General features: G+C 36.7%; 1 protein-coding gene across 1 annotated transcript in view; it reads left to right on the top strand.

Annotated features, from left to right (window-relative positions):
* GMCL1 (germ cell-less 1, spermatogenesis associated) overlaps positions 1–25,052 on the top strand; it is a 48,838-nt gene extending 23,786 nt beyond the window's left edge. The window contains exons 10-14 of the mRNA XM_069494402.1: positions 4,858–4,927; positions 10,345–10,420; positions 14,766–14,911; positions 17,085–17,172; positions 23,712–25,052. Of these exons, the coding sequence (XP_069350503.1) occupies positions 4,858–4,927; positions 10,345–10,420; positions 14,766–14,911; positions 17,085–17,172; positions 23,712–23,840 (509 nt within the window). The 3' untranslated portion in view covers positions 23,841–25,052. The remainder of the gene's footprint in view (positions 1–4,857; positions 4,928–10,344; positions 10,421–14,765; positions 14,912–17,084; positions 17,173–23,711) is intronic.
* Positions 25,053–25,554: the final 502 nt, after the last annotated feature.

Here is a 25,554-nt window from a genome sequence, read left to right as displayed (position 1 = left end):
GCCAAGCACAATTGAACTCCATTATTTCATGGAATTAGATTTATCTTAGGGTCATTAGGTTCATTAAATATCTTATTCCACACTCTCATTGTTATACTTCCCTCCACTTTGATACATCTGAACTATCTTGTTACCATTCCTCAGACTTTTCTATTATGTGCTCTGGAACCACAGACAACAAAATCTCAAAATCTTCCATTTCTTTCCTCCACTTTTTTAGCTCTCCCAGAAGATGTTATCTTCCCTCTGTAGAGGACTTTCTGTCTTCCACACCCTGTTAATAGGACTAAGAGGCCAGATAGTCATGGTCCTAGCCCCTCAGTGCCCTTTCCAAACCATTATTGCATGTGATCTGACCCTCTGCCCTTTCTCTCCTGAGCCCTAGTCATTTCTCCGCGTTCATTTAAGACTTGGATACTTGATTTACTATCTGTTCTCCCCTGTCCCCTATCCAGTCACGTAGTGTGTCCATATGAACAGATCCATTCACTACCCTAGCCTCCTGGTTGTTTGACCTAAACTCCAATAACATTTGTCTTTGCCAAACATTAGGTACTTTTTACCTACAACCTGGAAACACCATGAACCTTGTTGTAACCTAGAATTTCTCAGGATCAGAAATCCATTAGTTGGTCAGTCATGGTGGCTCACATTTTCAAGCTCAGCTCTTTGAGAGGCTGAGGCAAGAGCATCGCTTGAGGCTAGGAGTTCAAGACCAGCCTGGGCAACATATAGCAAGACTCCTGTCTCTACAAAATATTTTTGAAAATTAGCTGGATGTGATGGGGCACACCTGTAGTCCCAGCTACTCAGGAGGCTGAGGGAGGAGGATCGCTTGAGCCCAGGAGTTCAAGGTTGCAGTGACCTGTGATCAGGCCACTTGCACTGTAGTATGGGCAATAGAGTGAGACCCTGTCTCAAAAAAAAAAAAAAAAAGTCTAAAACAAGCACCACATGTATTCGCCATTAAATTGGAACTAACTGATGGGCACACCTGTGCATAGAGGGAAGTAAATCTCAAAGGAAATTAAGGAGGGGAAGGGAGAAAGGGGATGGGCGAAAACCTAATGGGTACAATGAATACTACCTGGATGACAGGCACACTTTTAACCCTGACTCAGACATTACAAAAGTGACCCATGTAACCACAAACATTTGTACCCCCCATAATACTTCAAAATAAAAAAATTAATACTTTCTTCAAAATATGAATAAATTTTATAATAAAAAAGAAAGAAATCTAGTAGTTTTCAGGCTATAGCATATTCATAGCCTCATTCCCTTTTGTGTACTGTTCTTTAACTTCCAGTCCATTTTAAGCCCTCCGTTTTCTGGCAGTCTTTCAAAATTCTGCCTTTTCTTCCCTGTCAGGCTTGGATTTCATAATAGATCATGTTAGGTCACTCTCACAATTGCTTCTATGTCCTTCAACACAATTGAATTTATTAGCAAAATCCTAAAACTAAATTAAGCCGCCTTTGTTCCTGTGCCCTCAGCTTTGTGCTGAGTACTGCTGCTGCACATTCTACAACTTTTGTATTGGCGCCACCACAAATACACTTTTCAAAACTAAGCTCGGGCTTTGGCATTCCTTACGCTACTTGTGCTTGGTCATTCCTCTTTTTTCATTCTCTGCATTCACTTCAGCAATTGCGTCATACCGCTGCCACTCTGTTCAAGCTTTCTACCTAATCAACTCAGTGTCCAGTTTGTGAAAATAATGTTGCTGAAAATGAAAAGGTATATAAATACATGTAATTAATTTTTTTCAGAAAATAGCTTTGGATATAGATTTTTGTTATTATACATGAGCATTTTTGAGCCAGGCTTCTCCATAATTTTGTATAAAGATTTTATACCTAGATGCTCTGTACAAACTATTCTTATTTGTCCCTGTAGGAATTTTTATTTTGTAAACTTTTGGTCATTCACCTTCATCGTGTATATCTGACTTATGTGTTTCATAAAACAGTTCAACTTGTAGGCTTAGTTTTTTGCTGTAAGCCTTCCTGATTTTGAGTGGATTTTTGTGTGTGTGTGAAGAAACACTTTTCCTTTCATGTAAACCATAAAGTACTGGGCAAATTAAGAAGTGCCCGTTTCAAGTTTTTATTTGGAACTTTTATCTGATAAAGTTTAAAATAAGTGCTTAAACTGGTTTTTACTGAGTCGAAATTTCCTGAAGGCACTTTTTCAGAATCTTTTCAGCCAACACTAAGCTCTCTATCAAAAAGGATTCTGGCAAACTCTGCCTGGTGTTTCTTTCCTTTTTGAGAGATACGATTGCATATAAACATACTAAAAACTCTGTAAAGGAAGCTGTTTCACTTCTTTCCATCCCATATTTTACCAAGGATTCTTTTTGCAACCATTGTAATAGCTGTTAACATTGTATTCCATTGACTTGTTTTTGGAATGCTGCTTTTAAGGCACAGGACCTAAAATCTTAACTTACCTCATTTCTCCTACTGGGAAAATACTGTTTACATTCAGAACTGCTGTAGATTAGAACTGCAGCTACTGGTCTATGACACTGTCAAATACTGGCTGTTTTGATGTGCCCATTTCAAGTTTTTATTTGGAGCTGCCAGTGACCAGAAAAATTTCAAGTTTGACTTTTTACTCTTTTGGATTAAGGCAAGACAAGAGGAGCAAATATGTGCTCACGTTTTTAACTTGTTAAAATGCTTTCGGTTTAAAAGGAAATTATACAGAGTGTTGGAATTTAAATTTTGAAACATTTTTATTGGATAGGTCTTACATGATATTTGAGAATATATACATATGTGTAACTCGTTCATTCCAGTTTTACAAAATGAATCACGAAAAGCCATATTCTGTCTCTACATCGGTGAATTTCAAACTTTATGCATAATCCATTAGTGGGTTGAGAAATCATTTTAATGGGTAGGGATCAGTTTGTTTTGTAAATAAAATACAATAGAACAGAATTGTTAAAAATTCAAGGGCATTGCAAATAAGATACATAATATGTGTGCATGTGTACTGAGTCATATAAAATTTGCTATTTGTGTTTACCTGTGAAGACAAATTGTCTTCGACCTAGGCACTTAACAGTTGCTCCTTATAATAGCAAGAATATTATTTTGGAGGACTCTGAAAGAAATATTCAAAAATGTACTTATAAGGTGTTTTAAGGATAGACACCAGTAAATCATTAGAGATTATCTGGATACCTTTATTAAGTAGAGACTTAGGAAGTGAAAATCCAGATTTTAATCACACTAGTGTTTTTCCCTCTCCTTTGGTTAGAGATTGAGAAATCATTTAAGAAGTTAAAAAATAGAAAAACAACCCCTTCTGGTTGGGAATAAACAAGAGCAGAAAGATAAATATGGTGCTAAGCCAATTATTTAATTAATTTTTTTTTTTTAAGAGATAGGGTCTTGCTCTGTTGCCCAGGCAGGAGTGTACTAGCTGGATCATAGCTCACTGCTCCCTCAAACTACTGGGCTCAAGCAATCCTCGTGTCTCAACCTCCCAAATATCTAGGAATACAGGCATGTGCCACTGCACCCAGCTAAGTTTTTTAAGTTTTTTGTAGAGATGACATCTTGCTACGTTGCTCAGGCTGGTCTCGAACTCCTGGGTACAAGTGATCCTCCTGCCTCAGCCTCCCAGAGTGCTGGCATTTCAGGCATGAGCCACCATGCCCAGCCTCTACTTTTATTTTTAATAAATCTGTAGTTTTGGGCCGGGCATGGTGGCTTATGGCCAAGTCTGAGGTTGCTATAGTGGCTATGATGACACCACTATACTTTACCCTGGGCATTAGAGTGAGACTCTGTCTTAAAAATAAATAAGTAGGCAAGGCGTGGTGGTTCACGCCTGTAATTCTAACATTCTGGGAGGCTGAGGCAGGAGGATCGCTTGAGGTCAGGAGTTCGAGACCAGCCTGAGCAAGAGTGAGACCTCATCTCTACTAAAAGTAGAAAGAAATTAGACAACTAAAAATAGAAAAAAAAAATTAGCTGGGCATGGTGGCACATGCGTGTAGTCCCAGCTATTCAGGAGGCTAAGGCAGGAAGGATCTCTTGAGCCCAGGAGTTTGAGGTTACTGTGAGCTAGGCTGACGCCACAGCACTCTAGCCCTGGCAACAGCGTGAGTCTCTGTCTCAAAAAACAAAAAAAAAAGTAAATAAGTAAATAAAATCTGTGCTTTTATCTAAAATAACTAAAATTTCAGCTTACACAGACTTGTAGAGAAAAGATTGTATGCTTATTATTAAGGAAATAATACCTATAATTATAATTTGTGTTCTATTTTAAATAATTTAAATTAAAATATCTTAATAGTTATCTAAATCTGATATCCCAAAATCATTTCTTGAATGTACATGCCCTATCTGCTAACTTAGAGATGGCTTATTTCCCAAAAAATGAATTTTTATTTTTAGATAATTTAATAAAGGAAAAGTCCATTCAGTTTTCGGTAGAACTTTTGTAAGACACTGAAAATATTGTTTTAGGTATGTTACAATTGAAAATTAATATGAACTGTGAAAAGGAAACTATTAAATGTAAGAATATGCCTTTAATTAAGGATTTACATCCTAATTTGAATGTATGCAATCTAAGTACAGTCTAGCCTGAGACAAAGCTAGATAACTTTTAGTACTTTAAAGATCATTAATCTATATTGTTATAATATATTTGTAAAATATAAGCTACCTCCTTTTTTAATTGCTATTTTAAACTTGAATATAGAAATGGTAATAGTTTTTTTCCACTGCTGATAGAAATGGTAATAATTTTATCAACTACTTAAAATGTTTAAATCCTTATGTTCTATCAGCTTTATTTATTATTAATTAATTTATTATTTTTGCATTTTAGAATGGCTGTCTTCTGTGTATAAACAGCAGTGGCTTGCTATGCTCCGGGCAGAACAAGACAGTGAGTTGGGGTAAGTATATTACATCATAACATTATTCATTGACACATTAAGTACCATGTGAGTTGTATTTAACTCTCGCTAATTTTGAGCCCAGGGCCTCATGAAGCATATGTAACTCACAGGTCTCTTTACCTTGGGAGCCGCATGAACTATTTTTCAAGTTGCATATAATTCATGCATAGAAAACAATTAAAAATAACAAATTTTTTGTTAAATTAGAAAGGATCGTTTTATTTTCGAAGTTTTTATTCTGTTTTCATAATAAAACTCTGTGGCCCCAAGGAAAAAAATTTTTTTTCTAGTGTGGCAGTCAATCTGTTAAAAAAAATTTTTTTTGCTATGAATTTTAAGTGCATTCGTTACATGGAAAAATCACCTAAGTGAAGTATCACAAGAACGGAAAAACAAGCACCACATGTACCCACCATCAAGTTGGTATTAACTGATCAACGCTTAAGTACATGTATAGTAGTAACATTCATCAGGTGTCGGGCAGATGGGGGGGGGAGGAGGGGATGGGGAGGAGGGGTGAGCATCATCAGGGGGATGTACACGCTTGAAGCTCTGACTTGGGTGAGGCAAAGGCAATATATGTAACCTAAACTAAGTATTGAAAACTGAAGTTGTTGAAATATAGAAAAGATAATGTAATCAACTTATATTGTTATATTTTAATAAAATTATAAATCTTATGAATATCTTTCTGGTCTATTAGATAATATAATGGAATGTTTGAATTGTCATTTGCTATATTAGTAAAATTGAATACATAATCCATATACTTTGTTTCACCTAGTATTATATGATGATTTTCTTTCAACATTGAAATATTACTTGGAAGAATGCTTTCATAAAACCTAATTCTCATATTTATATATAGGTAAAGCTAATTTTCTTATTTGTGATAGTATTTTCAAATTCTGATTAATAAATAGGTTTTGAAGATCGTTAAGTCTAAAATGAATTAAAACCATCTGGTTACAGATTCCTTCCTCAAAAGCATATAACCGGCCGGGCGCGGTGGCTCACGCCTGTAATCCTAGCACTCTGGGAGGCCGAGGTGGGCGGATCGTTTGAGCTCAGGAGTTCGAGACCAGCCTGAGCAAGAGCGAGACCCCACCTCTACTAAAAATAGAAAGAAACTATATGGACAGCTAAAAATATATATAGAAAAAATTAGCCGGGCATGGTGGCGCATGCCTGTAGTCCCAGCTACTCGGGAGGCTGAGACATGAGGATCGCTTGAGCTCAGGAGTTTGAGGTTGCTGTGAGCTAGGCTGACGCCACGGCACTCACTCTAGCCTGGGCAACAGAGTGAGACTCTGTCTAAAAAAAAAAAAAAAAAAGCATATAACCCTCTGCAAAATTTTTATCACTTTCTTCATTTTAAGGGAAAGAAAATTATTCCTTCAATGTATATAGTGCTTTGTAGTTCACAGAAGTACTTTCATATCAGTAATACTTTTATATTTATGATTTGATCCTATGCTAGCTCCTTGAAATAGGTAGTGTGAAGAGATGATCTGTCAGTATACTGAAGAGGCCTTAAGAAGTCTAATTTTTTTACTCCTGATCTTTTCTAACCCGTTTTTATACACCAAATAGTTTCCTAAAATAATAGCATAGTTATAAGTTTGTATCCAAATAATAAGTGTATGAAAACATTGTATACATTCATGATGATAAGGTTATTATCCAGAGTTCTTAGTTTCTATTTTATTTATAATCCAAATGTATTCACAGCATAATTATCCAATACAAATACAGTAAAATTGTTGAAATGGAAATAATAAATCAGAAACCAAAAAATGAGAGTTAATTTAATGGAATTGAGATTTGAAACATTTTGCAGTGTATGAAGTAATTTATAAATCATCCTACTTCCTTTGTATATTCAGTTTTTACATTTTGGATGTTCTTGATTCTTCAGGATTTTTCTCACCTATATTCTTACTGAGGTTAGTATAGACTCATCTGCAATACTGAGCTAGAACATGTTTGTATTCTTGCCCTCAGAAGTACAGTCATCCCTTGGTATACTGGGCGGGGGTGTTCATTCCAAGACCCCTACACAATCTGCATACTCACGTCCTGCAGCTAGCCCTGTAGAACTCACATATATAAAAAGTCAGGCCTCCTTATATGTGGTTTTTGCATTCCACAAATACTGTATTTTTGATGTGGGTTGGTTGAAAAAAATCTACATATAACTGGCCCCACACATTTCAAACCTGTGTTGTTCCAGGATCAACTTTGTGTGATTTTATTGCCCCTGATTAAATGTTCTGTTCCACAGATACTGAGCATCTCCTCACTGCCACAGGGCTACTGAAGTGAAAAAGATAGTGTATTCCCTGGATACTAGACTAGAATCTAGTAAAGTCTCCCTCCAGGGTCCTCCTTGTCCAAACTCTCTTCCACATTGCCAGGAGAGTTATCTTTATAAAACAGAAATATAATTGTGTTACTTTCTTGCTTAAATATGTTCAGACTTATCTGATGACAGGTAAGAGATTACAGTATTGCCATAGAAGATTATGGACACTAGATGGTGAGGAATTTTGGCTTATTACACTATTGTCTCTACTTTGATATGTTTGCAATTTTTCATAATAGAAGGTTTAAAAGTTACAGAATAAATACCTGGGAACTCAATATTATCTACAGGAATAGTTGAAACTTATTAGCATGGCCTTTAGCTTCATCTCCTCTCATACTCATCTGGACTGAACTCTCATGTTCATATGCTCCAGCTCCACCGAATATCTTGTACATTTGGTTCTGTTATGCTCCAGTCCCTTTCTATCTACTATTTCTTCTGCCAGAAATACCCTTCCCCCTGCACTGAGTTCACCTCCTGTCTCCACCCCAACAAGCTCGCACTCAGGTGTAAATAATATTGACTCTGTAATGATACCCGCCAACACCAGGCAATAAATTTGTGCCTTCTTCGTGCTCTTCACGTCACAAACTACACATTATTATTATAATAATTAACCACATTATAATTATTACTTATGTCTAGTTCTCTACTAGACTGAGCTCTTGGATGTCAAGGACGTGTTTTATTAGTTTTATTTACATTTACTTATTTTTTATTGTTTCATTTTTTATTTATTATAATATATTATGTCCCTAATTTCTAGGCACTTCATGTTGTAAATGAATGAACATACCACTTTTATCATTTGGAAGTACCAAGCTAATAGTAGTCCTTGATATAACAGTATTCCTTAGTTGATTAACGTTTTTTAAGCAACCAAGTAAAGACTGATAAAATTCTATAGCTGTTTTCTATTAAATATTGATTTTGTGTAGTTATAGTATTAGGTTTTTAAATATGAAATGTCTGATTCCTTAAGTACTAAGTTAGACAGTTGGTATCTCTGACATTTCACTTTGATACTTCTTGTTTTTATTGTAAAGGCACATCCTCATTCTTTCAAACACACGGTGTGGCTTGTGATTATCTTTCAAAAATTTTTTAGAGCAATTTTTGTGAAACTGTGGACAAGTCAAAAGTTATTTTCGAATATGAGTTCCATCGTGGAACCAATACAGCACAGACAGCTCGAAATATTGACAAAGTGTTTGGGAAGGATGTGACTAAATGCACTCACAGTACGTTGATGGTTTGAGACGCTCCATTCTGGTGATTTTAATCTTGAAAATGAGCCATATGGGCGACCTGAGACCAAGGTGGGTAATGATGAGCTGAAAGCTGTAGTGGAAGTGAATCCATCTCAACCTACGCATAAATTAGCAGTAAGATTTGATGGTACTGTTCCAACAATATTGGCCTGTTTGAAACAAATTGGCAAGGTAAAGAAGCTGGATAGATGGGTACCAGATGAATTAAACAAGCTTCAGAAGAGAAATTCTGTCAAAGCTTGCCCTTCTTTGCTGTCACAACGTAAAGGCAAACCATTTCTACACCATATTGTTACATGTGATGAAAAATAGATTTTTTTTGACAATCACAAGTGTTTGGCACAATGGTTGGATAAAGATGAAGTGTCAAAACACAGTCCAAAACCAAATATTCATCAAAAAAAGCTAATGATGTCTGTTTGGTGGTCTAGCACTGATACTATCCACTACAGCTTCATAAAACCTGGACAGTCAATTACAGCAGATGTCTACTGCAACCGATTAGATGGAATGATGAGGGTGCTTGTGATTAAGCAGCTGAGATTGGTCAATAGAGACAGGCCAATCCTCTTGCAAGACAGCGCTCTACCATGTGTTGCACAAACAATGCTGCTCAAACTACAGAGGCTAAACTTGGAAACTTTCTGTCATCCACTGTATTCACTAGACCTTGCACCACCTGACTACCACTTCTTCCAGGGTTTGGACCACTTCTTGAAAGGAAAAATACTCAATTCTCAACAAGCTGTGGAAAACGCCTTTTGCAATTTCATTGGCACTTGCTCTCTAGGCTTCTTCACTGCTGGCATAATCAACCTACAGTTAAGATGGCAAAACTGTGTTGATAGTTTAGGCACATACTTTGACTAATTGTACTGCTTCTTGTTTGAGATATAATAAACTAAACTTTTGATTCTAAATCAGACATTTCATATTTAATGACCTAATACATGAAAAATGGTTTGCATGTGAAACAAGTAATATTAAGTAGTAGGTGGTATCAAATCACATTTTATAGAAATAATAGATTTTGGCCGGGCGCGGTGGCTCACGCCTGTAATCCTAGCTCTCTGGGAGGCCGAGGCGGGTGGATCGCTTGAGGTCAGGAGTTCGAGACCAGCCTGAGCAAGAGCGAGACCCCGTCTCTACTAAAAATAGAAAGAAATTATATGGACAACTAAAAATCTATATAGAAAAAATTAGCCGGGCATAGTGGCGCATGCCTGTAGTCCCAGCTACTCGGGAGGCTGAGGCAGTAGGATCGCTTAAGCCCAGGAGTCTGAGGTTGCTGTGAGCTAAGCTGACGCCACGGCACTCACTCTAGCCTGGGCAACAAAGTGAGACTCTGTCTCAACAAAAAAAAAAAATAAATAAATAAAATAAAAAAAAAGAAATAATAGATTTTAATTTCTTTTACTTAGTAGTTATACTTTTAAGTATTTTATTTTTTTGGTGAGCGGAATTTCTCATAGTTTTTTTTTCCCCCTCTTTGGTTTGGCTAAACTCTAATAAAGTAATCTAGAAGTGAGGGCAATAAGTGAAACACAGAAGATTTAAAATCTTTTATTTAGCAAAGACAATGGATTAGATTTAATCGATGCATTCTTATTTTTATCTATACCACAAAATTTTTTTTTCTTTGAGCACTGGTTGAACACAAAATTTTATTTCTAAGTCTAGTAGCAAGATTTTCTGTTCTTTTTAACTCCATGGTTCTTTTTAATTACTAGTTGCCTATTTTCTGTGAGGGTTCATGTCTTATGTTTATATTTTAGGCCTCAAGAAATTAATAAAGAAGAACTAGAGGGAAATAGCATGAGGTGTGGTAGAAAGCTTGCCAAAGATGGTGAAGTAAGTATGGTTGTGACTCTTAATATTCTCATACAAATTGTTTTATTATGAACACATAATGCACTTTAGGTAACAGTGAAACTGGTGTCATACCTCAGAAGAGATTATTTGATATAGTTTCTGTAGGATGAACTTCTGGGCAAGGAGTTATAGCCACTGTACTCAGTAGTGATTGATTTCTCAGCCTTGCATGAAACGGTTGAACTTGTAGATCTTTGGTCCAGATAAGAGATATAAGAAGAGGATCTCTCAACAATCCAGAAATTAAGATAAAGAAGTTATGTGGGAGCTGTTACATTGTCTTAAAAGTGATTCCATTTATAATTACCCTAAATCAATGACATTCAAACCCTTTGATTACTACCCACATTAAATAGAATTACCTCTTTTCATTAGCACCCAATATAAATGTATGTAAGTGAAAGAAAAATATATAAGATAATATTCTCCCCTACTGCATCCAGAGATCCTGTTTTCTATAATTAAAAAAAAAAACTATTGTATCCCATTAAATTGATTTTACAATCTACTAATGGGACATGAACTACATTTTTAAATATTTCACCCCAACTGTAATTTTTGCCTTTAAAAAAAAAATCAACCTAATTTAGATATCCATATGGTTATTTTTCTCCCAAAATTTCTCTCATTTTAACTTTATTTGTAAAACTTAATTATTTTATGTTTGCATTTATAATTATGATAAGTGTTCAGAGTATGAAAGAGGAGTAGTTGTCTTCTTTATTCCTTATTCTTCCTTGTTGCTGCTTTCAGATCTTGTTCCTCTCTCATCCCTCATTGAACTATAACTCGTTAGGAGCAAGTGTTCCTGCTACACCACCTACTGCCCATATTGTGGCCGTTATTCACTGGGCTCATTCCCTTTCTTTGTCACTACTCTGTTGGTCTTGGTGATTTAAGTATCTCTGTTCCCTGACTGGATTCCCTACCTCAGGCACCCATTCCCATGAACACATCCTCAATTTTTGCGTTACCAATTTACTGCACTGGCTTCAAAATCTCCATTTCAGGCATCCCATTTTCAGACTCTACCTCTTCTTTCTAGCTCTCTCTCTCTAGAACCTGGACTTCCAACAATTTTTTTTAACCCTATTGGGATGTACAATACATTGTTCTTATGACCTTTTCCTATCACCTTTCTCACCATATCCCTACTTCTTTCTTTCTTTTTTTTTTTTTTTTGAGACAGAGTCTCACTTTGTTGCCCAGGCTAGAGTGAGTGCCGTGGCGTCAGCCTAGCTCACAGCAACCTCAAACTCCTGGGCTCAAGCGATCCTCCTGCCTCAGCCTCCCGAGTAGCTGGGACTACAGGCATGCGCCACTATGCCCGGCTAATTTTTCTGTATATATATTTTTAGTTGTCCATATAATTTTTTTCTATTTTTAGTAGAGACGGGGTCTCGCTCTTGCTCAGGCTGGTCTCGAACTCCTGACCTTGAGCAATCCACCCGCCTCGGCCTCCCAGAGTGCTAGGATTACAGGCGTGAGCCACCGCGCCCGGCCCCTACTTCTTTCTTTACCTGACTTATATTTTATGTTCCATCTTAAAATTGGTCCCTTATATTCTTTTAACTTCCCTTTTTCCTCTTTGATTCTGTTAAATTCAACTGGCTAACCCCCAACTCTTTTGTTAAATCCCATCTTTCCATGTTCTCCTTGCTTGCATCCAGACAGATCAATATGACTGAAGACAAACACCATATCCCAATGCGTTTCGCTTGCATGTTGTAACCATAAACTTCAAGGAGATCTTTAGTGCTGCATCGAGATTCTCCTACATTTCCCTAGTGAATTTATCCTCTCACTATCTGACCTCAACCTTCTTTCCTCAAAAGGGCAGTGCTACCACCCTTATTCTTATCTGATGGCCTTGCTACTGCAATAGGAAGAGAACATGTGCATCCTCCTACCAATAATTCTGCCAGTCTACCTGCATCTGTAGCTGTGTGCTGTGCTTTTCCTCTTGTTAGAGTGATGAATGGTCTGCTTCTATCCTAGTCCTTCGCCTCTCCTTGTACTAGACCCCATTCGTGCTCACCTATTCAAAAGCTTTGCTCCTGCAGTTACCACCTCCCTCTCCTGCATCACCTGTTTTCTCTTCTACTGGATCACTCTCATTTAGCATATAGCATCCTACAATATCACCCATCTTAAACTTACCTACAACTGAACTCTCCCTCTAGCTACAACTCCATTTCTCTGTACTCCTTTTAGGCAAATCTCATTGAAAAAAGTTGCCTGTATTTATTGTCTATACTTCCTCTTTTCCAATGCCTTCTTGAATCATTCCAATTTATTTGAACAGCTCCACTGAAACTGCCATGCTAGTATCACCACATTGCCAAATCAAATAGTCAATTTTCAGTCATCTTCTGAAAGCTCTTGGCAACTTTGACACATTTGTTTGCTCATTCCTTATTAAAGGATTTTCTTCACTTGACTTCCAAGACAGCATACTCCGCTGGTTTTCTTCCTACTTCATTGGCTGCTCCTTTTGTGTCTTTGCTAGACCCTTCTTTTACTCAACGAAGGTTGTTGTGATTAGAGGATCAGTTCGTGTACTTCTTCCCTGTCTATATTCACTTCTAAGTGATCTCATCTAGTTCTGTGACTTTATAGGCCATCTGTACACTGATGACTCCTAACTCCAAATTCACATATCTATCCACTTGGTATCTTTCTTGGATACCTAATAGTATCTCAAATATAACAGTCCCACACAGAACTCTCTTTTTTGAGACAGGCCCTTGCTCTGTCACCTGGGCTATGTCTCCTGATGTTGCTCTGGCTAGTCTTGAGCTCCCAGGCTCAAGCAATCCTCCTGGCAAAGTGCTAGGATTATAGGCGTGAGCCACCACACCTGGCCCCCAAGCAGAACTCTTAATTTTCATCTTTAAACCTCCTCCTTCCCAAGTATTCTCCAATCCCTTTGTTCATCGTTGTATAGGCTCCAAACTTTGGGTTCATTTTGGACTCTTCTTTCTTTCATACCACTCCTGGTATCTATAAGTAGTTTGTCAAGGCTCTACCCCTAAAATACATTTTCAGCGTGTCTACCACTAACACCCAAGTTTAGGCCTCTGTTCTCTTTTGCCTGGGCTATTGCTGTTGTAGTAGCCTTATAACTGCTCTCCCTATTTTACTCTCATTCCTTTACATTCCATTTTCCACACAGTAGCCAAAGTAATCGTTTTAAAATGCAAGTTAGATCATGTCACTTCCTTCCCTAAAATCTTCCAGTAGCCTCCCACCATACTTAGAAGAAATACAGACTCTTCCTTACCATGGACTACTAGACCCTACAGGCCCCTGACTGCCCCTGAACTCATCTCCAGCTTCTCTCCCCGTCAGTCACTGCCCCAGCAACATAGCCCTTCTTGGTGTTCCTCAGATATGCCAAGCATGTTTTTACCTGTGGAGCTTTTACTTGCCGTTATCTCTGCTTAAGACACTCTTTCCCTGGATAGCTATGTGATCTACTCCTTCAGCTGACTCAAGTCTTTACTCACCTAGCATCTCCTTGAAGAGACGCTTCCTGAGCACCTGTCTAAACCAGCAGGCTCCCCAACTGCAGACTGCCTTCCTCTACCCTGTCACTCCCTTCTGACATCCTATACTCTTCCCTTCCATTCGTAGTATCCATATCTCCTCTCCTACTGCACAAACATGTACACATAGTAGAATACAAATTCCACTAGGGCAGAAACTGATTTACTGCTATGTCTCCACTGCCTAAAACAGTGCTTACATATAATATGTGCTCAGTAAATATCACTTAAATATTGAATTAATGTTATAATTCAGGATGTCAACCAAACACTTGAAGCTCTAACTGTATTTCCCTGTACCAGAGCACCTCACCTGATACTGTCTCATTAACTGCTAGCTGGTAGAATAAACAAACTTGTGAATCTCATGATTATATTTAAAATATCCCAGTTGTGTGTCTGTTGGTTAACTACTTAAGGTATTTTAGAAGCAAGGTGGATTTTAACGGGTCCTTATTATGCCCATCTAGACTCCTAGTGCCCTAAGCTATGCCTACTTAGAGTTGCAGTGAAAAGCGTTATTGTTTATGATAGAATTGCAGTGTGGAGAGAGAAATGAAATGGATCATGAAGAGGCAATACTAGGAAAGTAGCTCAAAGAATTATAGTCGTAAAATCTGCTTTTCTGGCTTAGATATATAGTTCTGTGTGGTAAGCACAGACAAAAAAGTAGGGGACCCATGAAAGAAATAAGGGGAAAAAAGACATTTTGAACTTTTTATTTTTGACTTGCTAATATGATAAACTGAAATAAGTCTCTCTTTTGTATTTCTTAGTACTGCTGGCGGTGGACAGGTTTTAACTTCGGCTTTGATCTACTAGTAACTTACACTAATCGATACATCATTTTCAAACGCAATACACTGAATCAGCCATGTAGTGGATCTGTCAGTTTACAGCCTCGAAGGAGCATAGCATTTAGGTAGGATGAGATTTCTCTTCCTCACTCCAGGGCAAATATAAGAAGTAAAAGAAATAAAACTTTAATAATTTATACTAACAACTTTAGAACTTTGATAATATACAGTATAGGGAAAGTGGTAGGAAATGGTAAGGCTTCATTCCTATGAAATGTATTATTAGTAACCAAAATCATAAGATCTAGTATGTCAGGGAGAATGAATGGGCTGGAATATATACTGAATATGGAATATCAGTCCTGAATGATGAAGGATTGATACTGGGCTTGAAGCTGTTGCCTTGTTGCTTTTCCTAGCAAATAAAAGGTCCAAACTGGAAATATAGTAAGGTATTTTTTTTTAAGCCAGTCAAATTTAGCAGCAGGGGGCTGTGTACCAACTTTAGTGACACTAATGTTAGTAAATTCTGATAACCCACTACCATCAGACCAGCCATGGTAAGGTATTTTTCCAGGAAAACATGTCTGGTTGTTTTGATATGTCCAACTCTGCCTGATAGTTAAGCTGGCAATCTTTTTCTAGAGAGGATGCTATAGGCTGACAAATTGGAAAATAGCTTAATGAACAGATTATTTAAAAGACACATATTTGTACTTTACATCAAATACAAAGACTTAAAATGGATCAAAGACATAAACATAAGATCTAAAACTATGAAACTCTTGGAAGAAAACATGGGGGAAAAAGCTTTATATTAATAGCATTTGATTTGGCAGTGATTTCTTTATACGACACCAAAAGCACAGGCAACAAAAGAAAAAATAGATAAATTAGACTTCATCAAAATTGAAAACTTTTATGCATCAAAGGACACTATCAACAGAGTGAAAAGGCACCCCATGGAATGGGAGAAAATATTTGCAGACCCCATATTCAATAAAGAGATAACATTTAGAATATATAGAAAACTCTATAATAGAAAGTTCTTGATTCAAAAATGGGCAAAGGACTTGCATAAACCTTTCTCCAAAGAAGATATACAAAATGGCTAATAAACACTTGAAAAAATGCTCAGCATCACTAATCATTAGGGAAATGCAAACCAAAACCATAATAAGCTATTACTTCACACCTATTAGGATGACTATTCTTAAAAACAAAACGGAAGAAAACCTCAAAATTAACAAGTGTTGGTGAGGATGTGGAATATTTAGAACCTTTGTACACTGCTGGTGGCCATGTAAAATGGTGCATCCACTGTAGAAAACAGTATGGTGATTCCTCAGAAAAATTAAACATAGAATTTACCATATGATCCAGCAATTCCTTTTCTGGATATGTACCCAAAAGAATTGAAAATAGGGACTGGGCACTGTGGCTCACACCTATAATCCTAGCACTCTGGGAGGCCGAGGCGGGAGGATCACTTGAGGTCAGGAGTTTGAGGTTGCCGTGAGCTAGGCTGATGCCGTGGCACTCTAGCCCAGGTGACAGAGCAAGACTCTGTCTTGGAAAAAAAAAAAAAATGAAAATAGGGACTTAAACAAATATTTGTACACTCATATTCATAGCAGCATCATTCATAATAGCCAAAAAGTAGAAACAGCCGCATGTTCATTGATGAATGGGTAAACAAAATGTGGTATGTATACACAATGGAACACTATTCAGCCCTAAAAAGAAATTGACACATGCTAAACCTGGATGAACCCTGAAGACATGCTAAGTGTACCAAGCCCGTCGCAAAAGGACAAATATTGTAAGATTCCACTCATCTGAGGTATCTAAAGTAGATAAATTCATAGGGACAGAGAGTACACTGGTGGTTGCCAGGGGATGGGAGAAGGGAAAATGGAGAATTAGTGTATAATAGGTGCAGAGTTTCACTTGGGAAAGAGGAAAATGTTCTGGAGATGGATTCAGAACAATGTGAATATATTTAATGCCACAGAACTTTATACTTAAAAATGGTTAAATGGTAAATTTTATGTTCTATATATTTTACCACAATCAAAACATTTGTAAATTATTTTTACATATCAGATATGTACAGTAGCACAGGCTTGTAAATCTGGAATCAGTTCACAGTTTTAAAAGACTTTAAAGTCTTTTATCAAATAAAAGATCTATAGAGACAAGAAAGAGAAAAAATATTAAAGCGAGGGAGGGCTTGTTTAAATTTGTAGTGAAAAAAATCTTGTGTTTATTTTTTTTTTTAATTTTTTTTTATCCTAGATTACGTTTGGCTTCCTTTGATAGCAGTGGAAAACTAATATGTAGTAGAACAACTGGCTATCAAATACTTACACTTGAAAAGGATCAGGTATGTTTGATTATTTTTCTGTGGTGTCATTATATTTGTCTTTTGAATCCGCTTTTGAAAATTCTTAAGTAGAATTAACATTAAAATGATGTTTTGATTTAAGGATTGGTTTGAAAGTTTTTTGAAGGTGAAGATGAAGTACCTACCATGCACACTTCTGTATAACTTACCTCATCCCACTAGGAGCATAACCGGGCCAAAAAAAGAAAACATGATTTCAGGAGCAGGGGAAAGCTGATTTATAAAGAAATTTATAAAGGGCATAATGTTTTTTTTTTTTTTTTTTTTTTGAAACAGAGTCTCACTCTGTTGCCCGGGCTAGAGTGAGTGCCGTGGCATCAGTCTAGCTCACAGCAACCTCAAACTCCTGGGCTTAAGCGATCCTACTGCCTCCGCCTCCCGAGTAGCTGGGACTACAGGCATGCGCCACCATGCCCGGCTAATTTTTTTTTTTCTATATAGATTTTTAGTTGTCCATATAATGTCTTTCTATTTTTAGTAGAGACGGGGTCTCACTCTTGCTCAGGCTGGTCTCGAACTCCTGACCTCGAGCGATCCACCCGCCTCAGCCTCCCAGAGTGCTAGGATTACAGGCGTGAGCCACCACGCCCGGCCCAAAGGGCATAATGTTTTAAAAAAGGGTTCAGGGCCTATTATAGTTCACATGAATTCTGCGACATTAGCAGTTTTCCTCAGACTGAAGAGACTATCATAGAACGTTCTTAGCATTGCAAGGAACCTTAGAACTGATTGTTGTAACCTCACATGCCCTGTATGAGAACTCCTTTAACAGCATTCTTACAGAGTCCTCCAGCTGTTGTTGGAACTCTGGCAACAAAGAGCTGACCATCTTAAGCAGTAGGTAGTATGGAGGAATGTCCATTTCAAGGCAGATATATAATGAGAAAGTTCAATTCTGCCTCCATTGGAATTCTCTGTTGGTCCTTCTTATACCCTCTGGAACTGAATGGACAATAACTATTTTTACCTTCTACCTGGAACTTCATTTAAAAAAAGAAAAAAGTCATGGCTCAAAGCAACCAAAGACTTCAAAAGCACCAGGCCAAGATAATAGTTGTATTCCAAATGTTCCTTCAGTAAACCCTGAAGTTTCCTTACTGCACACTAGGTTCTATGCTACGAGGGGAGGAAATAAAGATGGGCTTGTGTTAACATGGCCTAGTATGAGCAGCGTTATAGAATAAGCTCACAGTGGTGTGCAACATTGAGGGTAAAGTCTCTAACCCGTACTGTGCAGTTGAGAGAAGGTGTGCTTATTGGGGGAGGAGGAGAAGGGAAGACAGCTCAGGGGAAACCTCCCCTCCTGGAAAAGTTGAAAAGTGAATAGATACCTGAACCAAACCTCAAATGATGAGTAAGATGGAGGCAAGGCATGTGGGTCCTTGAAGGAACTGAAAGACAGTTGGAAGAGTTCAGTATAACTAGAGCCAGGGCAGCAGGTGGATGGAGTTTGGAAGGATTTAAGTTGGGAGTTGTATATGTGCATTATAGTGAAAAAAATGTGTATTTAGAATTAGCCAATTGAGATCGATTTAGATAATCTCAATTTTGTTGGCAAATCTAAAGAAGCATAGTCAGGAGCCAGTCCAAAATGTGCCTTCTTCCCTCCATCAGGCCTGATCAGACCTTGGCCACATCAGTGTCATAGAGATTCTTCACAGCCTGTTTGATCTGGTACTTGTTGGCCTTGACATCCACAATTGAGCACAAGTGTGTTATTGTCTTCTGTCTTCTTCATGGCTGACTCGCTGGTTAGAACTTGATGATGGCATAGTAGTTAAGCCTAGGAGAGAGGCAAAATGGGGTTGCCTGGCCAGGGCCTAGTAGAAGAAAGGATGGGCCCTCTTTTGGAGCACAAGGCCAGGAAAGCCTAGGTGCATCAGACAATGAGGTAGCAATTGTAACCTGCTTTTTCTTTTCTCCTTTTTTATGCATAGTTTTTCTTTCAGTAAATATATATCCACAACTTTTTTTTTTTTTTTTTTGAGACAGTGAGGGTGTCGCTCTGTTACTCAGGCTAGAGTGCAGTGGTGTCATCATAGCTCACTGTAGCCTCAAACTCCTGAGCTCAAGCAATCCTCCCACCTCAGCCTCCCAAAGTGCGAGGATTACATGTGTGAGCCACCATGCCTGGCCTCACAACATCATTTTTATTAACTGCTTAATATTAGTTGTTTTGGATATACCATAATTTACATAAATCCTTTTTATTGGATAAAATTCTCAGGGGGTTTTTTCATTATTATCTTTGTCCACTTTTCTGAGTTTTTTTTTCTTTTTTAAAGCTAAATTCCAAGAAATAGCATTCTTGTCAAATGGTGCATACGTTTTCTAATGGCCAAATTACCCTTTACAAGTACAGTCTAATTTATACTCCCTCTGGCCATATAGTAAAATATACCTAATCTAGTATATTATGCTTCTTTTTAATCTTTCTCCCAAGGTAATAAGTGAGACAAATTATATTTGTTTTAATTTTCATTTCTTTCATTACTGGTATGGTTGAGTTTTTTGTATGCATATTGGACATGTTATATATAAATTGGTAGCTAATATCTGTATAATTTTTATTAAAATGTTCATTCTTCCAAGTAGCTGGGACTACAGGTACATGCCACCACACCCAACAAATTTTTTAAATTTTTTCTAGAGATAGCAAGCATCTCACTAAGTTGCTCAGGCTGGTCTCGAACTCTTGGCCTCAAGTGATCCTCCTGCCTCGGCCTCCCAAAGTGCTGGGATTACACAGATGGGAGCCACTGTGCTTGGCCTATCTTTTATGTATAAAGAATAATACAATTTGTGATATGCTATAGTTTTTCCATTTTGTCATTTGTTTTTTCAACATTTAAAACTATCTATCTCTTTAATGATGTCTTCATTTGGTATGATCCTTAGGCTTCCTTATCCTTACTACAACTATATATATAGTTATCTGAGCTGGATATGGTGGCTCACGCCTATAATCCCAGCAACCCAGGAGGCTGAGATGGAAGGATCACTTGAAGCCAGGAGTTTAAGACCAGCCTGGGCAACATAGCAAGATGTATCTCTAAAAAAAGATTTAAAATAAAAATAAATAAATAGTAGTCTGTATTTTTTATGCTCCTTTTATGGTTTGATTTTTCACATTGGAGTATTTCAAATATATTTGAAATGCCTTATCATATACTAAATCCTTACAAATTTTGTTTCATTTCTGAACTTTCTGTTTTATTGATTTCTTCGTTATGAAGACAACAGGCATTGTTTTAATTAGGCTAACTTTAAAACGCATCTTAATACCTAGTAATGCAAAAACACTTTCATTCTTTTTTCAAAAATCCTTTGGTTTGGCCAGGCACAGTGGCCCATGCCTATAATCCAGTCCTAGCCCTTTGAGAGGCTAAGGCAGGAGGATCCCTTGAGGCCAGGAGTTTGGGACCAGCCTAGGCAAAGACCCTGTCTCTACAAAAATTTTTTAAAAATCTTTTGCTTCTTTGTGCATGATTGTTCTTCTGTATGAGGTGTAGAATCATTTTGTCAAGGTTCCTATGGAGATTTTGACTTATATTATTAAATATATAGAGTAACTTGTGGGAAATTGATGTCTTCCCCTTCTGGAATATGGTTCTCTACATTTATTTAGGTCTTCTTTTATGTCTCTCTAAAATTTGTAGTTTTTCCCATATTGTTCATATATATTTCTGGAAATATAATGCTAAGTATTTGATACTTCAACTGCTAATATGAATTTTTTTCTAATAGTTTTTGATGATGGAACAAAGCTAGTGATTTTTATATATTTTATAACTGTCTTACAAAACTGTATTTTTTAATGCTGTTTGCATACAGTGCAAATGCTATAATGCTAACTGGATTTGCATCATAGAAGGTTCTCTCAGATAGTAATGTGTAGGAAGGATTAGAGATACGATAATGTCTGGAAGACAGTTTAGTGATTGTATTGCTATATAGTCCAGATAAAGAATGATGAGAGCCTTAACTTAGGGAAGGTAGCCGTGAAGATGAAGAAATGCTAATGGGTTCTAGAAATAAAATGGTACAGTTGACAGATTTTGGTGCTTAATTGTGTGTGCACGTGAAGAAAAGCAGTTAGATGGTTCCTGGTTTTCTAACTTGGACAACTTGATTTATGGTAGTGTTTTTTCCTGAGGTTTGAATTATAAGAAAGAAAAATGAATATGACTTAAAACTATTTGTGATGGCAAAGAGGTGATGAATTCAGTTTAGGGCATATTTAATTTGAGGGCATCAAGGTGAAAATTTGATAGGATGGTAGACAAATGCATCTGTAGTTTGCAAGCAGTGCCTGTGCTACAAATGATGACTGGATTAAACACTATAGGAAATGTGTAGGAATATGATAAGTTGGGACTCTAGGGACCACTGGTATTTAAAGGGTGGGCAAAAAAAGTAACCTGGTGAGATATTCAACAGCTGGGATGGGGAGTCAAAGCCATATTGCAAAAGTAAAAGCATAGATGGCCCAGAAAGAAAAGGAGGAGGACATAGTAGCCAGTAGTTGAAGGTTTGAATCTCAGTTGCTTTATATCTAAGTGAAGATTTCTAGTAGTGAGTTGGATTTATGGATCCTGGAATTTAGACCTGTAAGATAGAATGTGAGGGAAGTAATACAGGTATAGCATAGAATAAGTAGCATGAGCCTTACAGAAGCAGGGATTAGTACATGAAGATGAAGCAATAATTGCAAGTAGACACAGGGACCTAGGAAGATGTTGCTCTGTCTACTGCAATGTGTGGGCTCCACAGCTTTTACCCATAGTGAGCAAGGAAAATGGAACTTTGCTATAAAGATACTTAAATGCAAATGTAGGTGTAAATTCACCCCTCAGGTAGAGTTAAAAGATTTGATGAAACTAGGATTAGATCTGTCTTATTTGGAGATGTAGAGTGGGGATTAATGCAATTTAATTTCCAGAAATTGGTGCGTCCATTCACCCTCTAAGCGATGGCCCCGAGGTGTTCTCCTTTTCCCGGAGTTGGCCCTTTAACCTACCCCCACCCAACCTTAACTATACTCAAATACCAGAATGCTAATCCTTCTTGGAGCTTTTGTTTTGTCATGGTACAGAATCTTGATTTTTATCATCAGATATATCTATCATCAAAACATTTGTCCTCAACAAATTTAGTAGATGTGCCTTCACCCAGATTAGATTATTCATACAAATTTTGACTAGGTCAGGGTGTCAAGCATCTGAAGACCAACTATGCTTTGACATTATTCCTCTCTGGTGACACTCTAGCTCCATCAGCCTAGGCGATGGCCTTGCCTGATTTTGTTCACTGATAATCTTTTTAAAAATACCACTTTGCCTCTTTGGAGGTATGGAGAGAGATTGTGTGTGCATGTGTGTACCTTCTTCTTCTTTATCTTGCTACTCCTTCAACACAGAAGCTGTGTCCAGTCAGCCTACTTCAGGCACTCAAATATTCTAGTTTTAGTCCTTCATTGCAGGAACACATACCTCAGTAAAAAATTAAAACTCTAGATTTAAACAATATTTAATAGTATATTCTATAAAATGTATATAAATAAAGTGAAACTAATACATACTATTGCAGAGAGTATATTCCAAGTATTTAAAAAATAAGAATTCTAATTTTAGTGTTGCTTCTTTTACTCTGAGGATTTATTCTGTTCACCAAATAGTGCTGGTAAAGGATATATGAGGTTCCAGACAGACACCTGTAGCATCAGTAATGTCGTATTTGTGGCTCTCAGGTGTAGTATCAACTCCTGTCTGTCTTGGAGTTTGGTGCATTCTTATGTGTGTTGATGTAACTGAACCTGAAATTTCTTTTACATGATAATGTAGTTTATGTTCCAGGAGACAGATAACATGTTTGTCATAGGGACAGTGGGGAATCTTACGAGTAGGAATCCTACTTGCTGGTAGGAATAGTGACTCTCCACCTTCATCCCAAAGATTTGCTATACCTAAGGGCCATCAGAAATTGAAGCCAAGTATACGGGTACATTGGTGTGTGCCTACAGTCCCAGCTGCTCAGGAGACTGAGGTGGAAGAAACCCTTGTGCTCAGCCTGGGCAACATATAGTGAGACCATGTCTCTAAAAAAAAATTACAATTAATCAAATTTTAAAAAGACATTGAAGCCAATTGAGAAGTTTATTTCTAAACCCTGTATCTATTCATAAAACATGCAGGTACTTGATAGAAATTTTTGCAATAATGAAAATACCTACCACTGCTGAGTCTGGATTTGCTAAACCCTCTGTACATTGTCTTATTTCATCCTCAGTGTCATTCTGTGAAGTGGGTACTCTTATTGTCCCCATTTTATACAATGAGAAAGCAGCAGTAAATAGTGGGTGGGAGTTCTAAGATTTGAATTGTGGATCTCAGACTCAAGCTCTTAACGCCATACTATCTCCTTTGGTTCACTCAATTCAACAGCTTGGGGGTTTTTTTACGTTTATTTTTTAAATCTTGCTATCTAGTTGTCATTAAACCTACAAATCTGTCTTATAGGAACAAGTGGTGATGAACTTGGACAGCAGGCTTCTGGTCTTCCCTTTATATATCTGCTGTAACTTCTTGTATATATCACCAGAAAAAAGAACTGAAAATAATCGTCACCCAGAAAATCCAGAAACCTGAGGATCTCATCAGCTGGAAACAGTAGCACTTTGAAAACTTTTTAGGCCAGCTTTAATTTAATGGCCCTGCTGATATTCACATCTAAGGTGACTAACAATGACAAAGGCCTTATGAACTGTACAGACAATACAGAAGATTATTCTTATCCTTATTACATTTCTATGCATATGTGAAAAAAAACATTTTAAAGCCAAGAAAATATTGGTGAAACCATTTCTGTTATAAAGATGTCAATTCATGCTTTTAATTCAGCATCAGTAGTAAATTGCTGTAGGTAAATCTCACATTTCTGTGCAAGAAAATATAGATTGGATTTTTAGCTTAAACTTTGTTCCTACCTTGTGTTAGTGAACCTTAGTCATCTATCTGTAAATTTGTTTGGCTAAAAGAATGCTTAAAGGAATAATTTGGCCAATTATAAATGCTCTTTCAGTTGGTGAGCATTTCAGTTGGTAAAAGAGCATTTATAGCTGTCCTTTAATTTTTTTACCTCATTATGATTCCCTTTTAGTTTAATATATTTCCAGTGTATTCTTGTTTTTAATCATTAAATACGTTTTTCATGATTTTGGATACTAAGCTGAGGAACTTTTTTTAAACTTAAGCATTTTCATATTTTCTTTTAATTTAGCTTTTCTGGGAATTTTAACAAAAAAAATCAGCTTCAAACCTACAAGTGAATGAGGGGAAAAATCAGTTTAATTCTGAGCATATTTCTTATATTCCTTGGTCTTTTCTTTTATATTCTGTACACTTTTATTGTTGAGTTATGAATTATTTATGTACCAGATATTATGCTTTTAAATATTTTAATATTCTCTGATGTTTAAAATTATTTATGTTCACATTTTAGTTGGGAATTCTGTTTCCTACTTAAGCTCAGGACTTTATAACCTCTGAATTGAGTGAGTGCCTTTAAGTTATACATACTAATAGAAATTTCATAGTACATGTAAATAAGGTTGGAGGATCTAATATAGAAGCTGATAATAAAGCATTAATGTAAAAATGGAAGTTATTTTTGTCAAATGAGATGCATACTTGTCATGATTTATGTATGTTGGCTTCTTGTGTTTATTGCTAATTTGAAAATAGCCATGTTCATTTTCTTCCAGAGTAAGTACTGTGGTTAATGTATATTTTTAGTATGTTTTTTAAAATGGGAATCATTTTTATGTATCTGTGAAAATAACAAATGCTCATTTGGAAAAAGCATAAATAAGCTCTTATATAAAATGGGCCCAAAAAACCCCTTAATTGAAACCAGATTTTTTTTCTTTCTAGTTAGATATTTTTCCCAGCTACTTTCAACTTTTGAAATTTATTGATAGTTTTTCTTTCCCAGTAATATGTCCATAGGCTCATATATTGCTTTTATCCTTTCAGAATTCATCCACTTGTTTAACTAACTTAAAGGAACCTTTTAAATGCCTCCCCTTCAACCCCCAGAGCTGTAATTTAAATGTTTGTAATATGATGATTTGGTTGTATCAAGAAGCTACATTTCTTATTTTTATATTTGGTTATAATATCTCTTTCATGTGATGCTGTTGTTTTCTTTGTATCTTATTATAGCATAAGAGGTCTTTACCCTTTATTAAAAAATATATAAATAAACTGGAATTATTTGAATAATTTTTTTTAAATCTTGAAAGTAAATATAACTAATGTTTGAGTATATTGAGTAAAACTAACTGTTTCACTTACATAAATT

The sequence above is a fragment of the Eulemur rufifrons genome, chromosome 19 (genome assembly GCF_041146395.1).
Source record: "Eulemur rufifrons isolate Redbay chromosome 19, OSU_ERuf_1, whole genome shotgun sequence".
NCBI classification, from domain to species: domain Eukaryota; kingdom Metazoa; phylum Chordata; class Mammalia; order Primates; family Lemuridae; genus Eulemur; species Eulemur rufifrons.
The sequence above is the reverse complement of the archived record's forward strand: the minus strand, read 5'-3'. Positions and strand labels throughout refer to the sequence as shown.